Genomic DNA, 21,902 nt, shown 5'->3' with positions numbered 1-21,902 from the left:
GTGGGACCAGCGGTCAGGGGCATCGTGGGACCAGCGGTCAGGGGCATTGTGGGACCGGTAGCAACACACCAAGTATGGGGAAGAATGATAACAGACACTCAGGGGACAGCCTCAGCTCTTCCTCAGAATCCTTAACTAAAGGCAGCATCACTGCCAGAGGGGTCTGTCTCCCATCAGTGACGTCATACACCCAAAGTGAGGAGGAAATACAGACTACAGACTTAATAGATGTTTGAATGAGGAATGGGGCAAAAGAATTCATACTTATATAGTCCCCAGGAACTATGGTAAAAAGAGAGAAAAGCACAAATCTTCCAGCCCATTCTAAGTTATTGTGGCTGGACTCTTGACACTCAAGTGACCCTGAGCCTTCAGATGGCGGTGGAGAAGACAATTGGGTACCAGTGAGCTTGAGCCTTCGGATGCAGGTGGAGAAGACCACCAGGTTCCAGGCTCCTGCTCCCTCCCACCCTGCCTCCTGCAGGAAAAGCCCCAGAACCAAGCCTTTTTGGCTTTTGTAAATGTATCATCCTGGATCTCTAACCCTCAAACACACGCTGTAGTGTAGAATAAGCTTCCTCCCTGGCCAAACGGCAAGTGCCATGCGAGACCGTGGGATCCCTGCCACTGTGGGGGCTTCAGCTTGAATGTAAACTTTTCCTGTTCAGAATGATGGAGAGAAGTCTCCCTTACTCTGTCTGCAGTCCGCCTGGGATCTGGACACTCCAGGCTCTACAGGAGCAGAGTGGTCTCCCTGTGTCTTGTGTGTCTTCACGTCATCTCGTGGACCTGCCAGGCCCGTGTCCAGTGTCGTGCCTGCCTGGTGAATAGGTACGTCTGTGTCTCCTGTTGTCCAGGAGTACAGACCTCAAAGGGAAAATGGGAAGAAGAGGGAAAAAAAAAAACTACCCAAAGTCTGAGCCACACTACATGAATGCTCTGGCCACTGATGAAGTTGCCAGCGTTGGATATGAATAGTTTCCCGTATAGAATCTTCAGAAGAAGCTGAAGATATCAAATGTGGCAACAACTGCCAAAGATAAAATACCAGACTGGCAAACATGTCACTGCCCAAGAATCTAGTATCTTCCATGCTGTGGTTTCTGGCAGAACTCTGCTCAGTTTTATTTTCAGCATGGGAATGTCTCCCTGTAATCCTGTTTTTCAAATCCCTCTCAGGCTCTTGAGTAACTGTAAGTGTTCTTTCATCCTTTGCGATCTACTTTTCTAACTGTCTCAGTACCAACACAATCTTTTAAAAATTTTTCTCTTGTACAAGTGTGTGGGTGTGCTCGCTCATGTATGTGGGGCACATTTGCATACATGTGGGGGCCCCCCAAAAGTGTTGTTTTGAATTTTCCTCCATTAGTCCCCACCCTATTCTTTGAGACGGTGTCTCTTAACTGAGCCCAGAGCTGACAAGTATGGCTAGTCTTGTCAGCCTGGTTGCTCCAGGGATCCTCTGTCTTCTGAGTCAAGATACAGACGGCCACCGTTCTGGGGATCTGGACTCAGGGTCACAGCAGGTTGTTTAATGACTAAGCCATCTCCTAAGGCACCAAAAGTTCTTATAATTCTGAACATAAAGGTCATTTGCAGAAAAAGAGTTGCCTAGATTTTGATGCTTCATAGGCTTGACTACAAACAAGGAGGCAGCAAACTTTCCCTGAAGATGCAGGCAGCGGTGGGGAGTTGTCAGGCAGGGAAATAATTCCCATTTTCTATTCTATGAAGGGATAGCTATAAACATGTTCCTACTCCTCCTCCTCAGTCTAGGGCCAAGAACTGAAAAACACCCATTAGAAATCAAAAAGGAAGCAGATGAAATATGTCCTCCTTAAACTAAAAACTCAAGGGCAGTGCCATGAAGCTTCAACAGGGAATGTCCCCAGAGGCCCAAGATCCCTAGGACCGCTCTTTAGGAAGGTGGCAAGACCTTTATATGTGGAGCATGGTGGATGTGATTCAAGTCACGGGGGAGGGGTTTGAGGCCCATGGACCCAGCCAGCCCTTCCTCTTCCTATCCTTCCCTCAGGCAAAGAGGCACAGCTTGGCTATCATAGGCTCCCATCGCGATGAGCCACCACTGAAGAATAACAGGACCGACCAGTCATGAACTGACACCTACAGACATGGGGGTCAGAAATCAACCCTTACTCTTTACAGATGGACTCTGCCGGTGTTTACTGTCAATACACTGCATCTCAGCACTGGGGACGTGGGGACAGGGATGTGTGGACTGTGACTGAGCCTTCGCTTCCTGGCTGCTCAGACCCTAATAATCACGTAGAAACTATATTAAGTACAACACTGCTTGGCCAATGGCTTAGGCATATTCCTAGCAAGATCTTATATCTTAAATTAACCCTTTTCTATTAATCTGTGTATTGCCACGAGGCTATGACTTACTGGTAAGGTTCTGGCGTCTTTCTCCTTCAGCAGCTACATGGTGTCTCTCTGACTCTGCCTACTCTCTCTATATATCTCTGGATTTCCTGCCTGGCATTTTTCTGCTCTTCCATAGGCTAAAGCAGCTCCTTTATTGACCAGTAGTAATAAAACACATTCACAGCATACAGAGGGGGATCCCACATCAGGAATACTGGTTAGCCAGGCCAGCTGAAGTGAGACAGTAAGGGACTCTGCTCAGAAACAAGACAGGGAACTCCTGAGAAAAGATCCTGAGGTTGAGGTCTGCTTTCAGGAGGATATGAGCACACAGACTCATAAAGATGGACGACTGACAGATGGACAAAAGGATGGATAGGGACAGACAGGGACATGAATGGACATGGATGGACACACACACACACATACACACGAACAGATAGGGACAGACAGGGACACAGATGGACATGGACAAGCGCACACACACAACAGACAGATGGACAGACAGAAGGATAAGGACAGACAGGGACATGGACGGACATGGACAGACAGACAGACACATACACACACTGACAGAGTATGCTGCACAGCTGCTGCTGCTGCTGGTGGTGGTGGTGGTGGTGGTAATGGAATGTGTTATCTGAAAGTTAACGTTAGTAATTAAGATTGGAATAAAAGAGCCTGTGACTACTGAAGGCCGGTTATCAAGGGAAGTCACATCATTGCCAAGCCTTGGCCGATGGGCTAGACAGAGCATATGAATTTGATAGTCAATACATTCTGGTATTGTGGGAAGATATAAGCATGACTATCTGCGTCTCTTATTTGCTAGTGTGTGTAGTATATGTTTGCACGTGTAGTGTTTGTATGTGAATGTGTGCATATGTGAACCCATGCAAGCACACACAGACATCAGGTGTCTCCCTTTATTGCTCTTCCAGTTACTGCTTTGAGCCAGGGTCTCTGCTGAACAGGAAGTTTGCTTTTTGGCTAGGTCAGCAGGCCAGTGAGTGCTCACAGGACCTGCCTACCTCCATTCCCCCATTGCTGGGTTTCCAAACACAAGTCCCCATGGTCGGGTAGCAAGTGCTCACACCCACTGAGCCACCTGCATGGGCCCTGTCTGCGTTCCTCTCACAGGGCACTCAGAACATCTGTATCATCTCCCGATTGACTACATGCACAGACGCCACACTGAGGAGTGTGTTGACCTGACCCGGAAGCAAGTACCCAGGACTGAGGTCTCCTAGCTCCCAGCACCCGGGGCTTCTACGTTCTGGTCCTGTGGTGTATTTCATTTTCCTTGAACGTTAAACCGAAACAGTTCTTTGCTGACTAAAGTTATCACTGGAAACAGACATGAGGATTCTAGAATAAGTAACTTACGTCAGTGTCCACCAGAGTTGTACCAACGGCCTCCATGTTCTCACAGCAGGTCCTCTATTTCCGTGATATCAGCCAGAAAATCTTCAAGTTTAACTTAGACAACCTATACTTTTGTATATGAAACATTGTTTCTGCCGTCTTCTAGACATGTTTGCTCCTCAAAAGCACTTTTTTCTAACATCACTTCATCTCCTCAGTTTCCCTGCAAAGCATCCAGTGTCTGCTTGGTTTTGACAATTTTTTTTTTTTAGAATTAATATTTTATCCTCATTTATAATCAGATGGCAGTTGGGGATAGACTCTCCACACTTCATATTTTTTTTGAAAATTAAAAAAGTTACAGGTTTTAAACAGCTGCTGGCTGGCTATGTTTCTCAGGGCATGATTAAGCAAATTCAGTAATGGAGGCTTCAAGCTTTTCCTTGTTCGCACCTTGAAATAGATGCGGTTGACTGCCAGGATGTTGCTGCAGAGTGTGAAGTCGAATGCATGCCGACCTTCCAGTTTTACAAAAAGGGTCAAAAGGTGGGTTTTGACGAATTTTACACCTAATGGGCTGCACATTGCTCTAAGTGGCCCTAAATCATCTCGGTGCTGGCGGGAAGCAGCAGGCCAACCATCCCCTGTCCCCTCCGGCTGCAAGCATGACAGACAGGGTGAGCTGGGGACATGAGTGGCTGTGGGGTAGTATATATCCCTCTGATTCCTCAGCCTGGCCTCTTATGTTTTCACGGCCACACCTGGTAACTGACAGGGGCAGGCGTCTTCACCACGGCTTATTTCCAGTGCCGTCCTTTCCCGCTCTTCTCCAGGCCTCGGTGTCGTCTGAAATCCTGGCACTGTGTGCTCAAGGCTGGAGATGACAGATGAATTCAAACCAAAGCCCATCCTGGTTCCCGCTGGTGCACAACGCTCATGATGTTAAAGGCTCACTCACAGATGTGCCTGCTCCCCCTAGCTCTGTCTACGCTACTTCCTTCTCTTTGACAAAACTCAGCCCTCCACGGCCAGCAGTCATGTGGCATATCTAAGCAGTGGCAGGGCAGGAGAGTTGGCAAAGGCTCACAGGGAGTTCAGACAGATCCTAGGTCAACAGGCCTGTTTCACCTAAAAACCATTCCAGGGCCGGCCAAAGCTGCGGTTTGACTGAGCAGCGTCCCTTTGTCACTCTGGGACTGAAAATGAAGCAGAATGCGACCTAGGCGGCACTGTGTTTAGCTATAAAACTAGATTCTGGAAGAACTGTGTCTTGACAGACTCCTTCTCAGAGAGGCTACGGTAGCTCAGGATTTGGGAGGTGGTGGGTGGGGAAGACGGACATAAAACAATTAGTACCCATTACCATTTGATGGGACATGGTCCCCAGGGTCATGGGCTTGATCACTTAGTCTCCAGCTAGTGATGTTGTTTCTGGGGATTGTGGATCCTTTGGGAAGTAGGACCTAGCTGAAGAAAGGAGCTCACTGGGGGACAGAGTCACACACACACACACACACACACACACACACACACACACACACACACACTTGCTGCTCCTGTGAGGAGGGAGGAAAGACACCTCACACTCTCACCTCCACAAAGCTGCCCACGGACACCCCTTCCTTATCACAAGGGACTGTGTCCCCTCAAACTGTGAGGCAGAACAAAAATCTCCCCCCTTAAGTTGCTTTAAAATTATAAAAAATAATATAGTGTCCTTGTCAGGAATAAACTTCATGGGTCATCAGAGATGAGGCAGAAACCGAAACCAGTCCATAAGAACTCTGGAATACTTGAGCCTTGGCTCTCCCGACAGCACGAGGACCTAGAGTCTGGCCCCCAAAGTGATGTTTTTACACAAACAAGGTCTTTGAAGGAGGTTTGTAAGGAAACACTTGCACACTCAGCTAAAGTGTTAAAATAGATGGATGTTTAATTGGATGACAGCAACCGGTCACTGAGGAGATATGGGTTGATGTGACTTTCCTATTAGGTCACAACCTAAATGCCTACAGGGCCAGAGAGGGCATGGCAAGGAATAACTCTGCCAGTGTAACTGTGGGGACCGGGAAAGAAGGCCAGCCAAGACGGCATCTACCTGCTTACATACTGCTTTCATCTTTGAGAACTGATCCTGTCTGTCAGAATTTCCTAAGCTCAGTCAGCCATCATGGAGTAGGAGAAGTGTGTTCTGCTCTGGCAAACGGGAAGGAAAGAGGGCTGGCAGGATGGCCTGGGGATAAAGGTGCTGGCCATGCAGGCCCGGAAACCTGAGCTCCGCTCTTAGAACCCATGTAAAGGGGGGAACTAATCCACAAAGCTGTCCCCTAGCGAGCTCCATCCATCTCACAGGCACACCGTACACACAATATTTTTTTAAATCACTTTCAAAGTAACATAAAAGATGCCCTTGGTGTAATGATCTGAATACCAGTTCTTAGGTGTAATAGTTCCATGTACGCAAGCCCTATCAGTTCAGGGACTAAAGCCACATTCATCTCACCAGGCCCATCCACCTGTGACACTTAGCACACAGCACACTGCACGTGAATTCGAGAGCATCACGGGTACCGGTGTCAGGCTGGACCAGCCACACTGTGGGGCTTACAGCCTAGAACGGGGGTCTCACAGTCTTGAGGTCTACACCTTCTTTGCATTTCTGCTGTCACTCTAGTACTGGACCTTTACTGTGAGGACACAGTGGACCTGTCCCCTCCCCTCCGCTCTCCTCCTTCCCCACTCCAACTCAATATCCTAGCCCTCTGCCCTTCTAGGACAAGGAGAGAGCAAAGGTCGCCAGGGCACTGACTCCCTGCACCTCTGCCATCCCAATATATATGGAAACCCCATTTTGCAATCAACGGGTCATGCCCAATCCCACCCATTATAATGACTCCCCTACAAATCCAAAGAATTCTTTATGAGAAATGGGAGCCTTTAAACCCCTCATAAAGCGTAGCAGGCAAGCTTGGGCATGATGGAACATCTCTTCCCACGCTCCTCTCCGCCCCTTCGCTAAAGGTAAGTGCTGAGCTGGTGGCTCAAAACAAGTATAGTATGTGCAATTGCTAAGCAACTCTCCGCGGCAAAGCCTCGGCACTTCCCTGGCTAGACTCTGAGTCCTTCTCAGCCCGGCAGCATTAGAGTAACGGCCTTTGGAGTCGATGAACGAACAGAAACAACTCTGAAAATGAAGGAGTTCAGAAATATAAAATAGTTTGCTTGAGGATTTTTTTTTTCGGCTGGATTTCAAGATAGCTCTCCAAAAAGCCCATTATTTTTGACTGATTTTAAAGATGTTGCAGATGACCAGCCACTAAAGGCATAATAACCCAGGATTTAATATGCTGTGATCAAATTCTTACTTTGTTAAAGGAAAAGATTTGAGGGCTAGCACACCTGATTACGTAAACCGCTTTACTAGTGGGTAAAACACACAGGAAGCATCCACGGCTAAAAGAGCACAGATCAGGGGCTAGGTTGACAGCTCAGTGCTTAACGTGTCTGCAGCATTGCCAGCATGGCGGGGGGGGGGGGGAGGGTTAGATCCCCGGACATACAGAGATGGCAGTGGGCACAGTGGCCGGACTATACTTCCAGCACTTGGAAGGTGGAGGCAGCAGAGTTGTCAGAGTGGTCAGGCTGACCCACTGCTGGCTCCGTGGAGATGCTCAGGCCACCACATGCATGCACAAAACATACACATGTACCTGCACATACATGTGAACTCATGCACATGCAAACCCATGTACACATTCACACACATGAGGGAAATAAAAAGAAATCAAATCAAACATTGCATGGGAAGATGCCTTTGAAATAGGAGTGAGGTTTCTGATTTGCTTTTAAAGCATTTGTTATTTTTCCCTTTCAATAAAAAATAAATTGTACCAAATTAGTTATTCCTAAAAACTATTTGAGTGTTTGGTCTGTCTTCCACACACAAAGAATTTCCAGAAACTGTCACTTTATGGTTAACACGAATGCCAGGGAGCATGCTTCCTCCTCTGGATTCCGGTCGCAGCAGGCTCCCTAGACAGCCACCTGCCCACCCGCACACCCCGAATATTGGGTCTGTTATCTGGAAGAAGAGAGAGTCAGCAGCAGCTTGCTACCTGTGACCTGTGGCCTAGGCACACACCTGACTGAGCTGAGGGTGTGAACTTCAGCATTCTTCAGTTGAACACAAGGAAATTAGAGTTGAAAATGAGACACACTCATTAGCTTTAGCCCATCTCGACCTCCTCCAACCAGGCCCGGAGCCAGGAACAGAGATGGTGGCAGAGACACACTTCCATTTGCACAAAAGCTTTCTGTCTCCGGCACTTTGATCACACTCCTAAGGGCAGACTCAGATCCACCCATCCTAAGAGGCCCCAGCAACAACAGGAAGAGAGCAAGGGAAGAAAACAGGGCTGTGCTGCGGCTCCTTCCTTGCAGTTTGGAGCATCGTGAAAATGTCAGACCTCTAAAGAGCACATTAAAGATTTCAAGATGACAACACAGAACTTACAAGTTCAGGGTCTTGCTGAGCATCAGGACATGTGACTCTGGCTGCACAGGTGGCAGAACCGAGATGCCAGCCTTGTTTATGAGAGCGCCTGCCACGCACCCTGGATGCCAGACCAATGACACAACATTCTCCAGGAAGTAGAGATGGGAACAACACAAACTTAAAAAAAATGCAAATCAACCTTTAATCCATCAAAAACATGAATTAAAAACTGCTTGGAGTTACAGCTCTTTGGTGGCAAGGCACGGAGATCTGCCCATTCCTACATCCCAGCTGCCTAGTAGGAAGATTAACATGGAACAGATACTGAAAGAAAGCAAACTTGAAAAGGAATGTAGGCAGGGGATGTGGTTCTGTGGTAGCGCGTCTGCTCAGTATGTACAAGACCCCGTGTTCAAACCCTGGTACCACAATTCATACATACATACATACATACATACATACATACATACATACATACATGAATGGGATGTAATCGGCAACCACCATCTGATGAAGAGTCCAACTTTCTCGGCAAGCAACCCCGCCCTCAGGTCGCTACTTCTTAAAGAAAGCCATCTTCTTCCCTGGTCTCAAGACAGACTGCACAGAGTGAGACTGGGCTCTAGCATCAGCTACTTCTTGAAAGTGTCTGGCAGAAACAATGCTGTGCTCAAGAACCAAGAGAGATGTGCCCATTCACAGTGGGGCAGGGCAGGGGTGTGCCAAAGAACACTTGTCCTCCTTGAAGGAGTCTACTTCCAAGCCAATGACAAACTTTAAAACCCCAGCAGGACTGGAGAGATGGCTCAGCAATTAGGAGCACTTGCTACTCTTCCAAGTACCTGAGTTCTGTTCCCAGCACCCAAGCTGGGTGCTCACATCCACCTGTGAACTCCAGCTCCAGGAGGGGAGACACCTGTTGTCGCCTCTGTGGGCACCTGCATTCGTGGGCACATATCCACACTCATACTTAAGTCTTTTTAAAAGTCTTCATCAGATGACATTGTACAAAAAAGCAAAAGAACTGGGGAACAAAAACAAAGTGTAAAGGAACATGGAATCACAGCCCTAATGAAGCTTCTAGAAGAGACACTCTGTACACTCAGGCTGTAGACTCAGACAGTGCACACACAAGAGATTGCAAAATCTAAGGGGAGAGCACCAGTGTTTCCACCAAGGAAGGAAGAAGCTGGGAAAAGCAAGAGGCCTAAATTCAGTCCTCAGCGTCCACGGAAACAATCCAGGCGCAAGGGCACATGCTACCGAAGAGGCCGACTCCTGGGGCTAACTGTTAAATTCTAGGTCAATAAACCCTGTTTCAAAATAAAAAGAACATTGGGCGCTAGGGAGAGTGTAAACGTACCATAGGTGAGGACCAAAGTTTGATCCCCGCCCCCATACAAATGCCAAGTGTATGTATGGAGGAGCCTACCTGTAATTCCAGAGCTTAGAAGGTGGCGCTGGGTCCATGCAGCAAGCTAGCTAGGCCGACTAGCCATATCATAGAGTGCAGCAAGCCGGCTAGGCCGGCTAGTCATATCATAGAGTGGAACAAGCTAGCTAGGCAGGCTACTCATATAGAGTGCAGCAAGCCGGATAAATGGAGTAGACATATCATAGAGTGCAGCAAGCTAGCTAGGCCGACTAGATATACCATAGAGTGGAGCAAGCTAGCTAAGCCGACTAGACAAATCATAGAGTGGAGCAAACTAGCTAGGCTGACAAGACAAATTGACCTCAGGATTCAGCTGAGAGAATCCAGCTTCAACGGATAAAGTAGGGAGGAACAGAGGCAAATGCATTACATCAACTTTGAGCTTTCATAGGCATGTACACACACATACATGTACATATGCATGAGCACCCCACACGTGCTTACCCACACATACATACATACATACACTTATACATGAGAAAATAAAAGGTAGATGGAACTAAGAAATGGCACCCATGCTATCTTGACTATCTCAGAAGACGGCACAGACCTGATACACTGAGCACCCATGAACACTCATAGATACAACTAAAGGCACCATCTTGTCTCATGTGAAGACAGGATTTGGCCTGACCTGGCTTTCCCCCTCAATGTGTGCGAGATCTGAAGGTAACACTGGAAGGAAAGGGCCACAGCGTAGTCTAGAAATGTAACAACCTGATTTCTTTGTCACACATACAGAAAGCAAAAGGGCCAGGCGGTGGTGGCGCAGGCCTTTAATCCCAGCACTCGGGAGGCAGAGGCAGGCGGATCTTTGTGAGTTTGAGGCTAGCCTGGTCTACAAGAGCTAGTTCCAGGACAGGCTCCAAAGCTACAGAGAAACCCTGTCTCGAAAAACCAAAAAAAGGAAAAGAAAAAGAAAAGAAAAAAGAAAAAGGTCACTACCTCTTTATGGCACATAAAGACCACAGGCCCTAAATGTGGGCACTCATTCCTAGTTGGTTGAGAGATAACTTCTTGTTCCCAAACAGGAAGGACTTCCAATGAAGGAAGCCCATGTAGAGAGTAAGCATGTCAAAAATCCTGTTCCTAGTTGCTGGGCAGTGTTACCTGGAGACAAGGGCACAGCCCCCCAGTTAGAATTCGAGGAAGTGGGCAGAGGGGATGCGATTTTAAGGAGAGGGTACTCTGGGGCACAGCAGCAGCACCCAAAGATGGGGGGACCTGGAACAGCTCCCACGGCCCTAAGCTCCTCACCACTCCCACAGGGTCCTAAGACTGTCTTTGGCAGGACAGGGACTGGCCGGGCTACAACTGTAGTAACGCTATGTAAACTCTGTAGCGTGTTGACCACTAAGATCAGACAGTCTCACCCCAGAAGGTCAGCTACCATAGCATCCTGGCAAGGGCGACTGTGCCACCTGACCTCACTGGGGTGAATGAGTTCCTTTGACTAGCCCAGCACCCCCACACATCACTGAGCAATACAAGACACATGCATCCCAGGGAAAAGGAAAACCTGACAATTAATTATGCATTTAAGAAATCAGGCATGCACCGTGAGTCTTAGATTCACTCTTCAAAAATTATTTATCCTTGGTTTAGTGTTCCTGGGTCTGTCTGTCTGTCTGTGTATCTTGGGTGTGGTTCCTCAAAACTAATCTTTGTCTTTTGAAAGGGGGTCCTCTCTGGCACCTGGTGCTTGCCATTTCAGCTAGGCTGGCCAGCCAGAGAGCTGCAAGGACCTCCTTGCCTGCCAGCCCCTAACCCTGGGGATAAATGTAGCACATGCCTTGTCCTGCATTTTACATGGATGCTGGGAATTGAACTCAGGTCCTCACGCTTGTGTGGAGGAACTCTGCCAACTGAGCCCGCTAACCCCCTAGTCCTTGTCCTTTAAAAGTATTCTTAGGACTGAAGCCCTAAAGAGGGCCTTCCTGACTTGAAGGTTTGGAAAAGGCCTGGACATCAATTCCACGCTTGCCACAGGGTATGAGAAGCCAGCAGCTCTGCAGCCCTCCCTTGCAATCATAAAGTATCCAATTAAAGGGCTTCTCCGCTCACTTAGAAACCATCTTCTCACCTTCCGGGCCCAGCAAAGTATGAAAACCATGTGTTTACAGTGAGTCCATTGCTATGAAAGCATGCTGCAAAATATTTTCCCTTTGATTTAGGAGGATATAAGAAGGGGAAGATGCCTGGCGGGCAGGAGCCCCTGCTGGGGGGAACCCGGCCGAGATGGGAGAGAAGCAAAGAACCGTGGTGGTCCAGGCAGGAGTCACATCTACCCAAGGAGGGGCGAACATTCTCAAGGCTCACGGAACACAGCTTCCAGCTGGGAATGTGGCTGAGAGCTCCGTGCTCCTTAATCTCTTTAGCTCCTACGGTTTCATGACTCATCCCCATCTGTCTAGGAGGGGCCTAGCTGTTGCCAGCTTGTGTCTAGAATCACATCAGGTCATTTCTTCTTCTCTCCTTTGATTTTGTACCTCCATGTATTCTCCTTTTGATATGCTGTGTGTGTGTGTGTGTGTGTGTGTGTGTGTGTGTGTGTGTGTGTGTGTAGACGCTGGGTATCTCTGCTCAGCCGATCTCCGCCTTAAGTCTCAGACAGGCTCTCTCACAGGCTCTGGACTGCACAAACCCAGCTAGGCTGGCTGAGCAGCAAACCCCAGGGCCTCTTCTGTCTCTCCCTCTCCAGCACTAGGAACCACTGCTGCCAAGTAAACACCGGTCCTCGTGCTTCTGTGGAACCAGAGCCACCTCACAGCCCCCCTCCTTTGAACACCTTTTATGTTTTCTGTCAGCTGTCCCCTTAACCTTGGGCCCGACTCGTCCATTTCTTTCTCCAGTGTCACCAGTCTCCTTCCAGGACTCCTCCATCATGAAGAGATTTGTCCCAGGGCGTGAGATGGGTCAATCTCAAATTAACCTCCAAGAGACGCCCCTGCCTGACCCTTCTCTTCTGCCCTGGAGTTAGAGGTCCATGCTGCTACCCCCACGTTTTACACAGGATCTGGGGTTGCCGACTGAGATCGCCGTGTCTGGACGGCAGGCGTTTACCCACCGAGCCACTAACAGCCACAGCTTTTCATGAAGAGGAGGGGCAGGAGGGAGAAGGGGAGGCGGAGGAGCAGGAAACATAGAAACTTCAACCGTGTTGTCATTTGAGAAATTTACAGTCCTGAAACCCACACAGTGAGAAACACTGGAACACTCTGCCATCCTCCAAAGCTTGTCACTGGCTTTAGCTTCTCCAGGATTCCCAAAGCGGAGCAACAGATTTTAGAAACAAAAACAGAAAGAAGCATTCCTGGGCTTCTGGCTCCCTCCAGAAATGTCACCTAGCAAGTGATTCCGAGGCACAGGCGTCTCTATGTACATCACATAGACAGCCCCATGTACGTCATCCTAGCACCAACAACATGGTCTTGTCTTGCCTGAACTTTAACATCTGCAGTTCCGACAAGGACATAAGATAGCATGGCCACCCCGAGGCTCCGCTATGCTGTTGACTTCCTACCCGTTTATGTAACATCACATAAGCAAAACTCTTGCCCTTGCCACATTTTTCTCCTCAACTTGGTTTCCATCTTTAGAACCATCTTAGGCCTCAGGTGCAAAGCCCAGTGGTGTTTGGGGAGGTGGATGGGGTGGAGAAAACAGAATTAGAGGGTTGGCTTTTATTAAATTCTAGCCTACCTATTTCACTTACCATCCCCAGCAAATACTTCTTTGCTGTTATACACAACATTCTACCTGTCGTACCAGGGCTGGCACTAGCCACATGGGTCAAACCACATGGTAACTGGCAGGCAACCTCCAGCCCTCCACCCTCTCTGCCTCCACACACGACTAAAGCAGCCAGCACGCCCCCACTTCACTGGAAGCCTTTCGGTAATCCACACCTTTACGGGGAACTTGAGGGAGATCACACCTACCTTGTGGCCTCCTGCTGAAGCCACGACACATTTGGCACATAGAACATGACTCCGAAGAAGAGCAGAGGCTCGTTAGCGAATTTGTCCAGATGCTTCTTCAGCGGCTTCTCCAGCTCCACCCATCTCGCCTGCTGGCTCTTGCTGAGAAACCAAAGGCCGAAGTAGTGTGTCTAGATAAAGGGTAAAATCGCATAAGTTGTGTGTCCAAGATCATAAAGGCCTTCCACCCCTGCAACACCGGAACTCTGAGATGTGGGGCCAACCTACAAGGATCCAAGGGTCCTCCCCACCTGATACAGTCACCTATGTGAAGCATCAGGTGGAGCTCTCCGAACTGCATATGGGTCCACTTGTGCCAGGTGAAGGGATGAGTATATCAGCACCTGGGCACAGAGACCAGAGGTCAGCCGTGGACGCCCTACCTCAGGAGCCAGCCACCTTGGCATTTTAGGAAAGATCTCTTTCTGGTAGCTGGGATTCACCGGTAACACAGACTGGCTGGTTAGTGAATCTTGAATAGCCTCCTGTCTCCACTCTCCCAGGGCTGGGATTACAACTATGCCCACCAAGACTGGATTTTCAGATGGGGGTTGAAGTTTCCTCAGCCCCAGGACCGACTTCTTTGCTGAGTCCAGAAGGACGAGTCCCTGTGTCTCATGCCAGGACAATTCCTGCATCGATCATAGAGTAATTTCTTCCTCAACTCTAAAGACAAACCCTGCCAGCTAAGAGCTCTGGCGACGCAGAACATTTCAGATTTGAACCCAAAAGCCACGTGCTCTGTTGGGACTTCAATGAGTACTTTGAAAGCAGTGCCCTGTACCGCTTTATTACACGTGAATTATGATAAAATGTCTCCCCCTACCAAGTTTTCAGACCGGAAGGTTCTCCTCTCCTCAGCTGACCCCCAAAGCCACCAGGGGCTCTTGGCAGATTAGGGTGGCATTTGCTGGATGAAAGTGTGATCATCACCCTAAAACTTGAAGCCTCAACCAGCTTGGCTACGAAGAGCTCGCTGACTGATGGAAACAGGTACCTTCATGCACCCAATCCTGTCTTTATATGAACGTGTGCTAGGGTTTCAGGATTAGTGCGAAAAAAAGAACCAGTTCGCTGCTTCTGAAGACGCCTTTGTGTTTCGATGTGGCCTCAGCTGGTTTACAGTGCACCTGGGGCTCTGCCCCTGGAAGAATGTTTTCATTACCAAGTTTAATTTCCAAAGGCATTCTTTCTGTCCTCACCACAGCTGGCTGTCCCTCCACTCACCAGAGCCATCCCTACCAAGTCCCCAGGGAGGCCGTGGTCCAGCTTTCTTAGCACACCAGGTATGCCCTGGCCGGTGGAAGCCGGAGCACCACAGGCCAGCTGGGGTACGTGTCTCACATGGGTGGAAGGCCTCCCTCGACCTTCTCAAGCAACAAAATGCAATCCTTGGTGTTCAGGCAATGGGTTTCTCTGTCGAATCACACAAAGCCGACTGGGTCCATTCTCACCCCGCTGTTTGTGTTCCAGCTTCTGCAAGCCCACCTGTGTTTCCACCACGAGCCATGATGCAGTCGAGGTCCACAGGTCGCCTCACAGAAGAGCTCTGTGGCTCTTCTACTTCCAGTTGTTTCTCTCTCCCTCTCTCTCTCTCTCTCTCTCTCTCTCTCTCTCTCTGTGTGTGTGTGTGTGTGTGTGTGTGTGTGCGTGCGTGCGTGCGTGCGTGCGTGTATGTGAGATTCTACATACAAAGGAACCCCCAGACTCCTAGAGCTTTGTCCTTAAGATGAGGTGACTGCAAGTCTTACCCACAGTCTGCAATGATGACTGTACCTAATTCCTGCCACCACGTCCATGGACCGTAGCAAGCGCTTCGTCAGCAGATCAGATGACTCCTTTTAACCAGCTCTTTTTAGCAACAATATAAGTCATGGTTTAGATCTAGATCCACCCCGCCCCCAGACTGGTACCAGGATTCCCAGGGCCTGGTGGGGATGCATCCTGCCATGGAAGGGGATCACAGGACCCTGAGCCCTTCTTGTCCCCTCTTGCCTTCCAGCAACTGTGACATGCCTGATTTTACTCCTCTGTGCACTTCCGGCAGCGTGTGCGGCCTCATCACCAGCACAAAGCAAAAGCGCCAACAGATGACAACCTGAAACCATACTCTAAATCAACCTTCCCTCTCCAGAAGATGGTCAGGTTATCATAGACAGTGACAGAAAGCAGACACATACACCTATGAGCCATAGAGAGCAAGCAACGCCAGGTGGGGATTGGGGAGGTGGCTCAGCTGGTAAAGGGCTTGCCAAGTCAGGGTGAGGGCCTCAGGGTGGATTCCCTAACACCCACACAAAAGCCGGGCACAGCGGCACAAACCCACAGTCCTAGTCTGTGGAAAGCCAGCCCGCCTAGACAAACTGGCAGACTCCTGGTTATTAAGACGTCCTTTAAATAAATAAATAACACGGGAGCAGCTGAGGAGAAGACATGATACCAACCTCTGGGCTACACATGCAGGCACACACACACACACACACACACATGTCCACACTCACAACACACACACACACACACACCAATATACATAGAGACAAAGAAAACAGGCTAGGGGCTCACACCCATAACCCTAGCACTTGGGACACAGAGGAAAGAAGATCATGAATTTGAGGTTGACCTAGGCTACAGAGCCAAGACCCTGCCTCAAAACAACAAACGGCAGAAGGAGCCAGGTCTGATGGCACAGGCCTACAACCCCCGCCCTTGAGAGGTGGGGGCAAGAGGGTCAGTTCAATATCGTTCTCAGTTACATAAGGAATCCGAGGCCAGCCAAGGCTACAAGAAATTCTGTCTCCAAAACAAGCAACGACAAGAAAACCACACACCGAAACAAACCAGAAAGGAAAGGGAATCGGTTGCATTGGCAACCTGTGAAAAGGCTGAAGGAAGCTGGACTAACGACAGATAACAGGCCTTAAACCGACAAGAAAAATGACCACAGGAGCATCTGAAAGTCCTGTCGCAGACACTTCTGGGACATTGGGATAGCTGTGTGATGCTGATGCGGCCACCAGGAGTCAGGGATGTGAGAGACAGGCTGAGCTCAGGCCCAAAGCGAGGGAGCCTTGGTTCAGCACCTGCCTGAAAAGGGTCCCAGGCACAACCTCATTGCACCGATTCCTCCACAGAAGATAGCAGCACACAGGGGTCCCTCCCTGCACTTGGGGTGATTGGAATGTTTACAAGTAAAAGCTGAGACATCCTTAAGCTGTGACGTGCTGCGTAGTAATTTCCAGAGTTATGAGAAAATCCTTTGGAGAGAACCCTCTGGTAAGCATGGGCAGAAGAAGGGAGCACACACCTGCCGAGCAGACTAACCTCTGCTTACTCTAGAAGTAGTGTTGACATGTGTGCTGTATGTTTACGCTCCATACTTCATCCTGACCATAATATTCATTCAAATTTATATTACTCAAACTATGAAGGAAAGGCAGGAACAACTCACTGATCCATTTTGGGAGGAATTTTTAATTTGTTAAGATTTATCTATGTAATGTGTTTAATTGTCTTGCATGCATATGTCTATGTGTGCCTGGTAGCCACTGAGGACAGAAGTGGGCATCAGATGCTCTGGGACCAAAGTTACAAATGGTTGGTTGTGAACTACCATGTGGGTGCTTGGAACTGGACCCAGGTCTTCTGCAGGAACAGTCAGTATTGCCCTTCCACCTTGTAGGGTATTATTTTAAATTTCTGTCTTTTCCTTCCCACCCACCAAGATTACTACACCAGGGAAAAGTAAACAAACCCAAACACACACACAAAGAAGGGCCATTTAACAGAGTACATATTCCTGCACAACACACACACGCATACACGCATGCAAGCATGCACACATGCACACACAGATAGACAGAGAACAACAAGTTCTGAGACCCTAAGTACTAATCTTGAACCACAGTAAAGGGGTAAAGAGTTCTAAATTAGCTGGGCATGGTGACTCATGCCTTTAATCCCAGTACTCGGGAGGCCGAGGCAGGTGAGTTCGAGGCCACTCTGGTTTACAGAGTGAGTTTACTCTGTAAGTTTGAGGCCAGCCTGGTTTACAGAGTGCGTTCCGGGACAGCCAGGACTACACAGAGAAACCCTGTCTCAAAGAGTTCTAAATAACAAAATAAGCCACCCCTAATGAAAACTGAAATTGTAGTGTAAGTGTTTGTTGCTGCTGCTGAAATATACCCTTTTCCGAAGGAAACAGAGCAGCAGTCCCCAGTGGTTCGCTGTGCAATTATCCTTTGAAAGAGTTAGAAGACTACTCGAGAAATGGGGCCCTACAGTAAGGAGGCAAATGAAATGAACAGGTGTTTATGAACAGACAAAGCTCAGACAGTCCAGAGGTCATGGGCAAATATCCAACACGCTCTTGTTACCACAAAAATGCAAATCAAAACTTCCCTGGGGTTCCACAGCACCCCTGTTGAAATGACTCTTGGGGAAACATTGACAAAACGCTAGCAAGGGTGGGGACAGACACACTGGGGGTGTGGATGTACTAGTGGGGCCTCTATGGAAATCAGGACCGAGGCACTACCACATGACCTGAGAATACACCAAAGGGACTTAAGTCAGCACTCCACGGAGATGATGCTCACTCGTCATGACGATGATGCGTGTCACTGTAGCCACATTGTGGAATCAGTCTGGGTGTCACTTAATAGATAAACCAGTGAAGGGGCCAATAAAAATGTGATGTGATGTATGTAAACCATGGAGTTTAACTGAGTGTACGTGTGTGTATATGTATGTGTATTTATATGTGTGTATGTGTGTATATGCATGTATGTATATATGTGCGTATATGTATATATTTGTGTTTGTGTATATGCATACATGTGTGTATATGTATGTATGTGTATATATGTATGTGTGTATGTGCATATATATGTGTGTGTGTGTATGTGTGTATATATATATATGCGTGTGTGTATGTGTGTGTAGCTATACTGAGATATGTAGGAACTATGGTTGTAGGTCAGTTGGTTGAGAGCTTGCCTGCCACGCGCAAGGCCCTAGGCTCAGTCCCACCACCATGACAAGCCGGGTGTGGTGGCTCATCCTCACAATCAGAGCATTTCCAGTGGACAAGCAGAGGGCTGGCAGGGGACAGGAAGAGTGAGGGAGAGCAAACACGGGTGAAGCACATAACATACCTAAGAACGTCACCACAAAGCCTGGCACCTTGTATATATGTTAAAGTTTTTCAAAAAGGTTTAGGGGCACCCTAAAACTGCCCTTGCAGGTGTCTGCAGCACACCTCTGTCCCGTGCTGTCTTAGAATGTTGGGCCCAGTTATCCTGCAGGAAGGAATGCACATTCGTGAGCCTCCTCCACGCCCTCCACTTCTCTCACCCTCCTCTGGCTGTGTTTCCACACAGGAGTGGAAAGCCTGCCCAGCTTCTCACACGGCTTTTGCTCAGGTTACAGTACAGCATGGGTTTATCTGGCCACATCTGGCCACAAGTTGCATCACAGGAAATATAATCAGACCCTGACAGTCTCAATCAATCTAGCTGTGTACCAAGCAAACCCCCCCCCCCCCCGCCCCCGTGTCTGGTCCAAGGCGCTGTCTCCCACACCAAGCGCAGCTGTGCACACACCGCTTCAAGTTCAGCCTGGTTTGGTTCCCCAGGCTTTCACCACTAAACACTGGCGCATGGTTCTGTGAAATGTGGCGGATGAAGCCCCCTCTCCCACTATTGAAGGAACCCGATTCCTGACAAAGGCCCAGAAGGCCAGCTTTCTGTCCAAGGTACCGACCTAGCTGACCTCTGGATACCTCTGGGCATAAATCCCACGCTGTAGTTTAGTTTTAAGCCTGAGGCTCTGGCGCCTTGAGTTCTATAGTGACGAAGAAAGGAGGCTGTAAAAACCAGTTCCCAGGAAGAGGACCTGTATCTCTGAGTCAACGACTAAGAACCAGCTGAGATGGAACAGCCTCGGGAGAGTCGCAGGAGGACGGCGTTTTCATGTGAGCACACCCTGGGTTTATGTGAAATTTTGCATTTTAGCAGAAGTATAAATGTCTGTATGTACTGAAATGCCAGCTAGTGTCTGCAGTGACAGACAGGTTTGCCACAGAGCCAGCGTTCATGGTAATGACCGTGGAACGATCGATCCCAGAGGATGAAGACCTTTCTGCAGAGTGCTGGACAGGTAGTTCTGTGGCCTGGGTGTGAAATGTCCCCATAAGCTTGTGTGTTTGAACACTGGAGCCCCAGCTGGTGGTGCTGTCTTCGAGAAAGTTATGGACTATTTAGGAGGTGAAGATAGATGGAGGAAATGGATCACTGGGGGTGCGCCTTGAAGTTTTATTGGCCCGCCCCACTCCCTGACTGCTCTCTGCTTGACTGTGGAGGCAATGTGACCAGCTCACTCCTGCTAGCATGCCTTTCTCCCCCACCCCCCACCCCCACCATAATGCAGTGTATCCTTCAAGTACGAGCCCAAGCAAGTTCTTTTTTTTGTTGGTTTTTTTTTTGTTTTTTTGAGACAGGGTTTCTCTGTGGCTTTGAAGCCTGTCCTGGAACTAGCTCTTGTAGACCAGGCTGATCTCGAGCTCACAGAGATCCGCCTGCCTCTGCCTCCCGAGTGCTGGGATTAAAGGCGTGCGCCACCACCGCCCGGCAAGCAAGTCCTTTCTTGAGTTGCTCTTCCAGACACTGGTCAACAGCAAGAAAAGCAGGAGACAGAGCAGGGTCTGTGGGGAATCCTGCCCCTTCTCATTCTGCTGCGGACCTCCCGTGCTCAAAGGCAACAGGTATTAATAGCTCACAGTGTTGCTGACATGACTCCCCTGTATTGTCAGGCCGGGGATCAAATCCCAGGCCTTGCACACAGCAGACAAACACCCTACACCTGAGCTGCGTCTCCACCCTTCATCCTTCATTTATAAAGGCATGATGTAACCGCACACACTAACGATTCACGGCAGAAGATTGTGGAGGGTTTGGTTGCACCAGTTTTGTGACCCATGGCATGGCTTTAATGCCATCTGTGAGGGTTACACATGCCGTCCTGGCAATTATGAGGGATTAGAGCCTTGATCTTAACGCAGGCATTCTGAAGAGGCACTCAGCCAGAAGCAGGAGTTTAGAAGATCTCGCACTAAGCTCCAACAGGCTGCCCGCCTCGCCTAGCATTTCAGCTGTCAATCAAGAAGCGGGGCTGGTACGGCCCCACCTGAGAGGAAGAAAGGAGTTCCGTGCAAGCACTGAAGCTTCTCTCGGGAATGAGGAATACCTCAGACGCAGCAAAGCGGCTCTCCCTGCCATGTTCCAGTGATTCTGGAAGATAATCGATGCCCTCCACAGCCGGAAAACTGGAAGGCCACCTTGTATGCACCCAGGCTCGAGACTGCATAGGTCTGGGGGTTCTAGAACCTATCTATACCTAACAAGGGGACTCTCCTCGGTCTCCATGAGAATACAGGAAAACAAGCCGCAGCGTAACAGTGACCATAAAACCAGTCATGATCCCACACAGGCATTCTCCTGCGGCAGCCAGACTCCCTCAGAACACACCCAGTGAGAAAGACTTAAGAGTGGAGGCTGAGAAATAACCACCTCTGTTTCTACTAAAATGAAGGTATTACCACGACAGCAGAGGCCAGCTAAGATTTCCAATTAGAATATTCACAAGACAAGAAACCAACACAAAATTCAAAGGCCCTAAATTTTCCCCTCACAACCTGCTCTCAGCAGACTCTTTCTCAGGATTGTGTGTGTGTGTACGCGCGCGCGCACGCTATGCTGTGTATGTGCCATGTGTACACGCGAAAGTCAGAGGGCAATTCGTAAGCACCAGTTCTCTCCGGGTTCAAACTCAGGCCATTAGTCAAGCTTGGTGGCATCTACCTTTACCCAGGGAGCCGTCTACTTTAGTTTTGTTTCAAGTTGACACAAACCTAGACATACCTGGGCTCCTAACTGAGGAACTGCTTACACCAGATTGGCCTCTGGGCACACCTGTGGGGCATTTTTCTTAGTTAATGATTAGCCCACTGCGGGCAGTGCCATCCCTGGACTGGTGGTTCTGGGCGGTATAAGAAGGCAGGCTGAGCAAGCCCAGGAGAGCCACCCGGTAAGCAGCAGCCCTCCATGGACTCTGCTTCGGTTCCTGCCTCCAGGCCTCTGCCTTGAGCTCCTACCAGGCTACTCTAGATGATGGACAGTACCGTCTAAGATGAAATACACCCTCTCCTCCCCCAAGATGCCTTCAGTGTTTTTATCACAGCAAC

The 21,902-nt window shown here is 49.0% G+C and overlaps 1 protein-coding gene across 1 annotated transcript in view; it reads right to left on the bottom strand.

Annotated features, from left to right (window-relative positions):
- Positions 1 to 21,902, bottom strand: part of Ptpn14 (protein tyrosine phosphatase, non-receptor type 14) — a 137,796-nt gene that overhangs the window by 56,075 nt on the left and 59,819 nt on the right. The window contains exon 3 of the mRNA XM_005348861.3: positions 13,625 to 13,794. Within this exon, the coding sequence (XP_005348918.1) occupies positions 13,625 to 13,794 (170 nt within the window). The remainder of the gene's footprint in view (positions 1 to 13,624; positions 13,795 to 21,902) is intronic.

This window comes from Microtus ochrogaster, chromosome 6 (assembly GCF_000317375.1).
Source record: "Microtus ochrogaster isolate Prairie Vole_2 chromosome 6, MicOch1.0, whole genome shotgun sequence".
Lineage (NCBI taxonomy): Eukaryota > Metazoa > Chordata > Mammalia > Rodentia > Cricetidae > Microtus > Microtus ochrogaster.
Note: the sequence above shows the minus strand (reverse complement) of the source record. Positions and strands in the feature narration are given on the sequence as shown.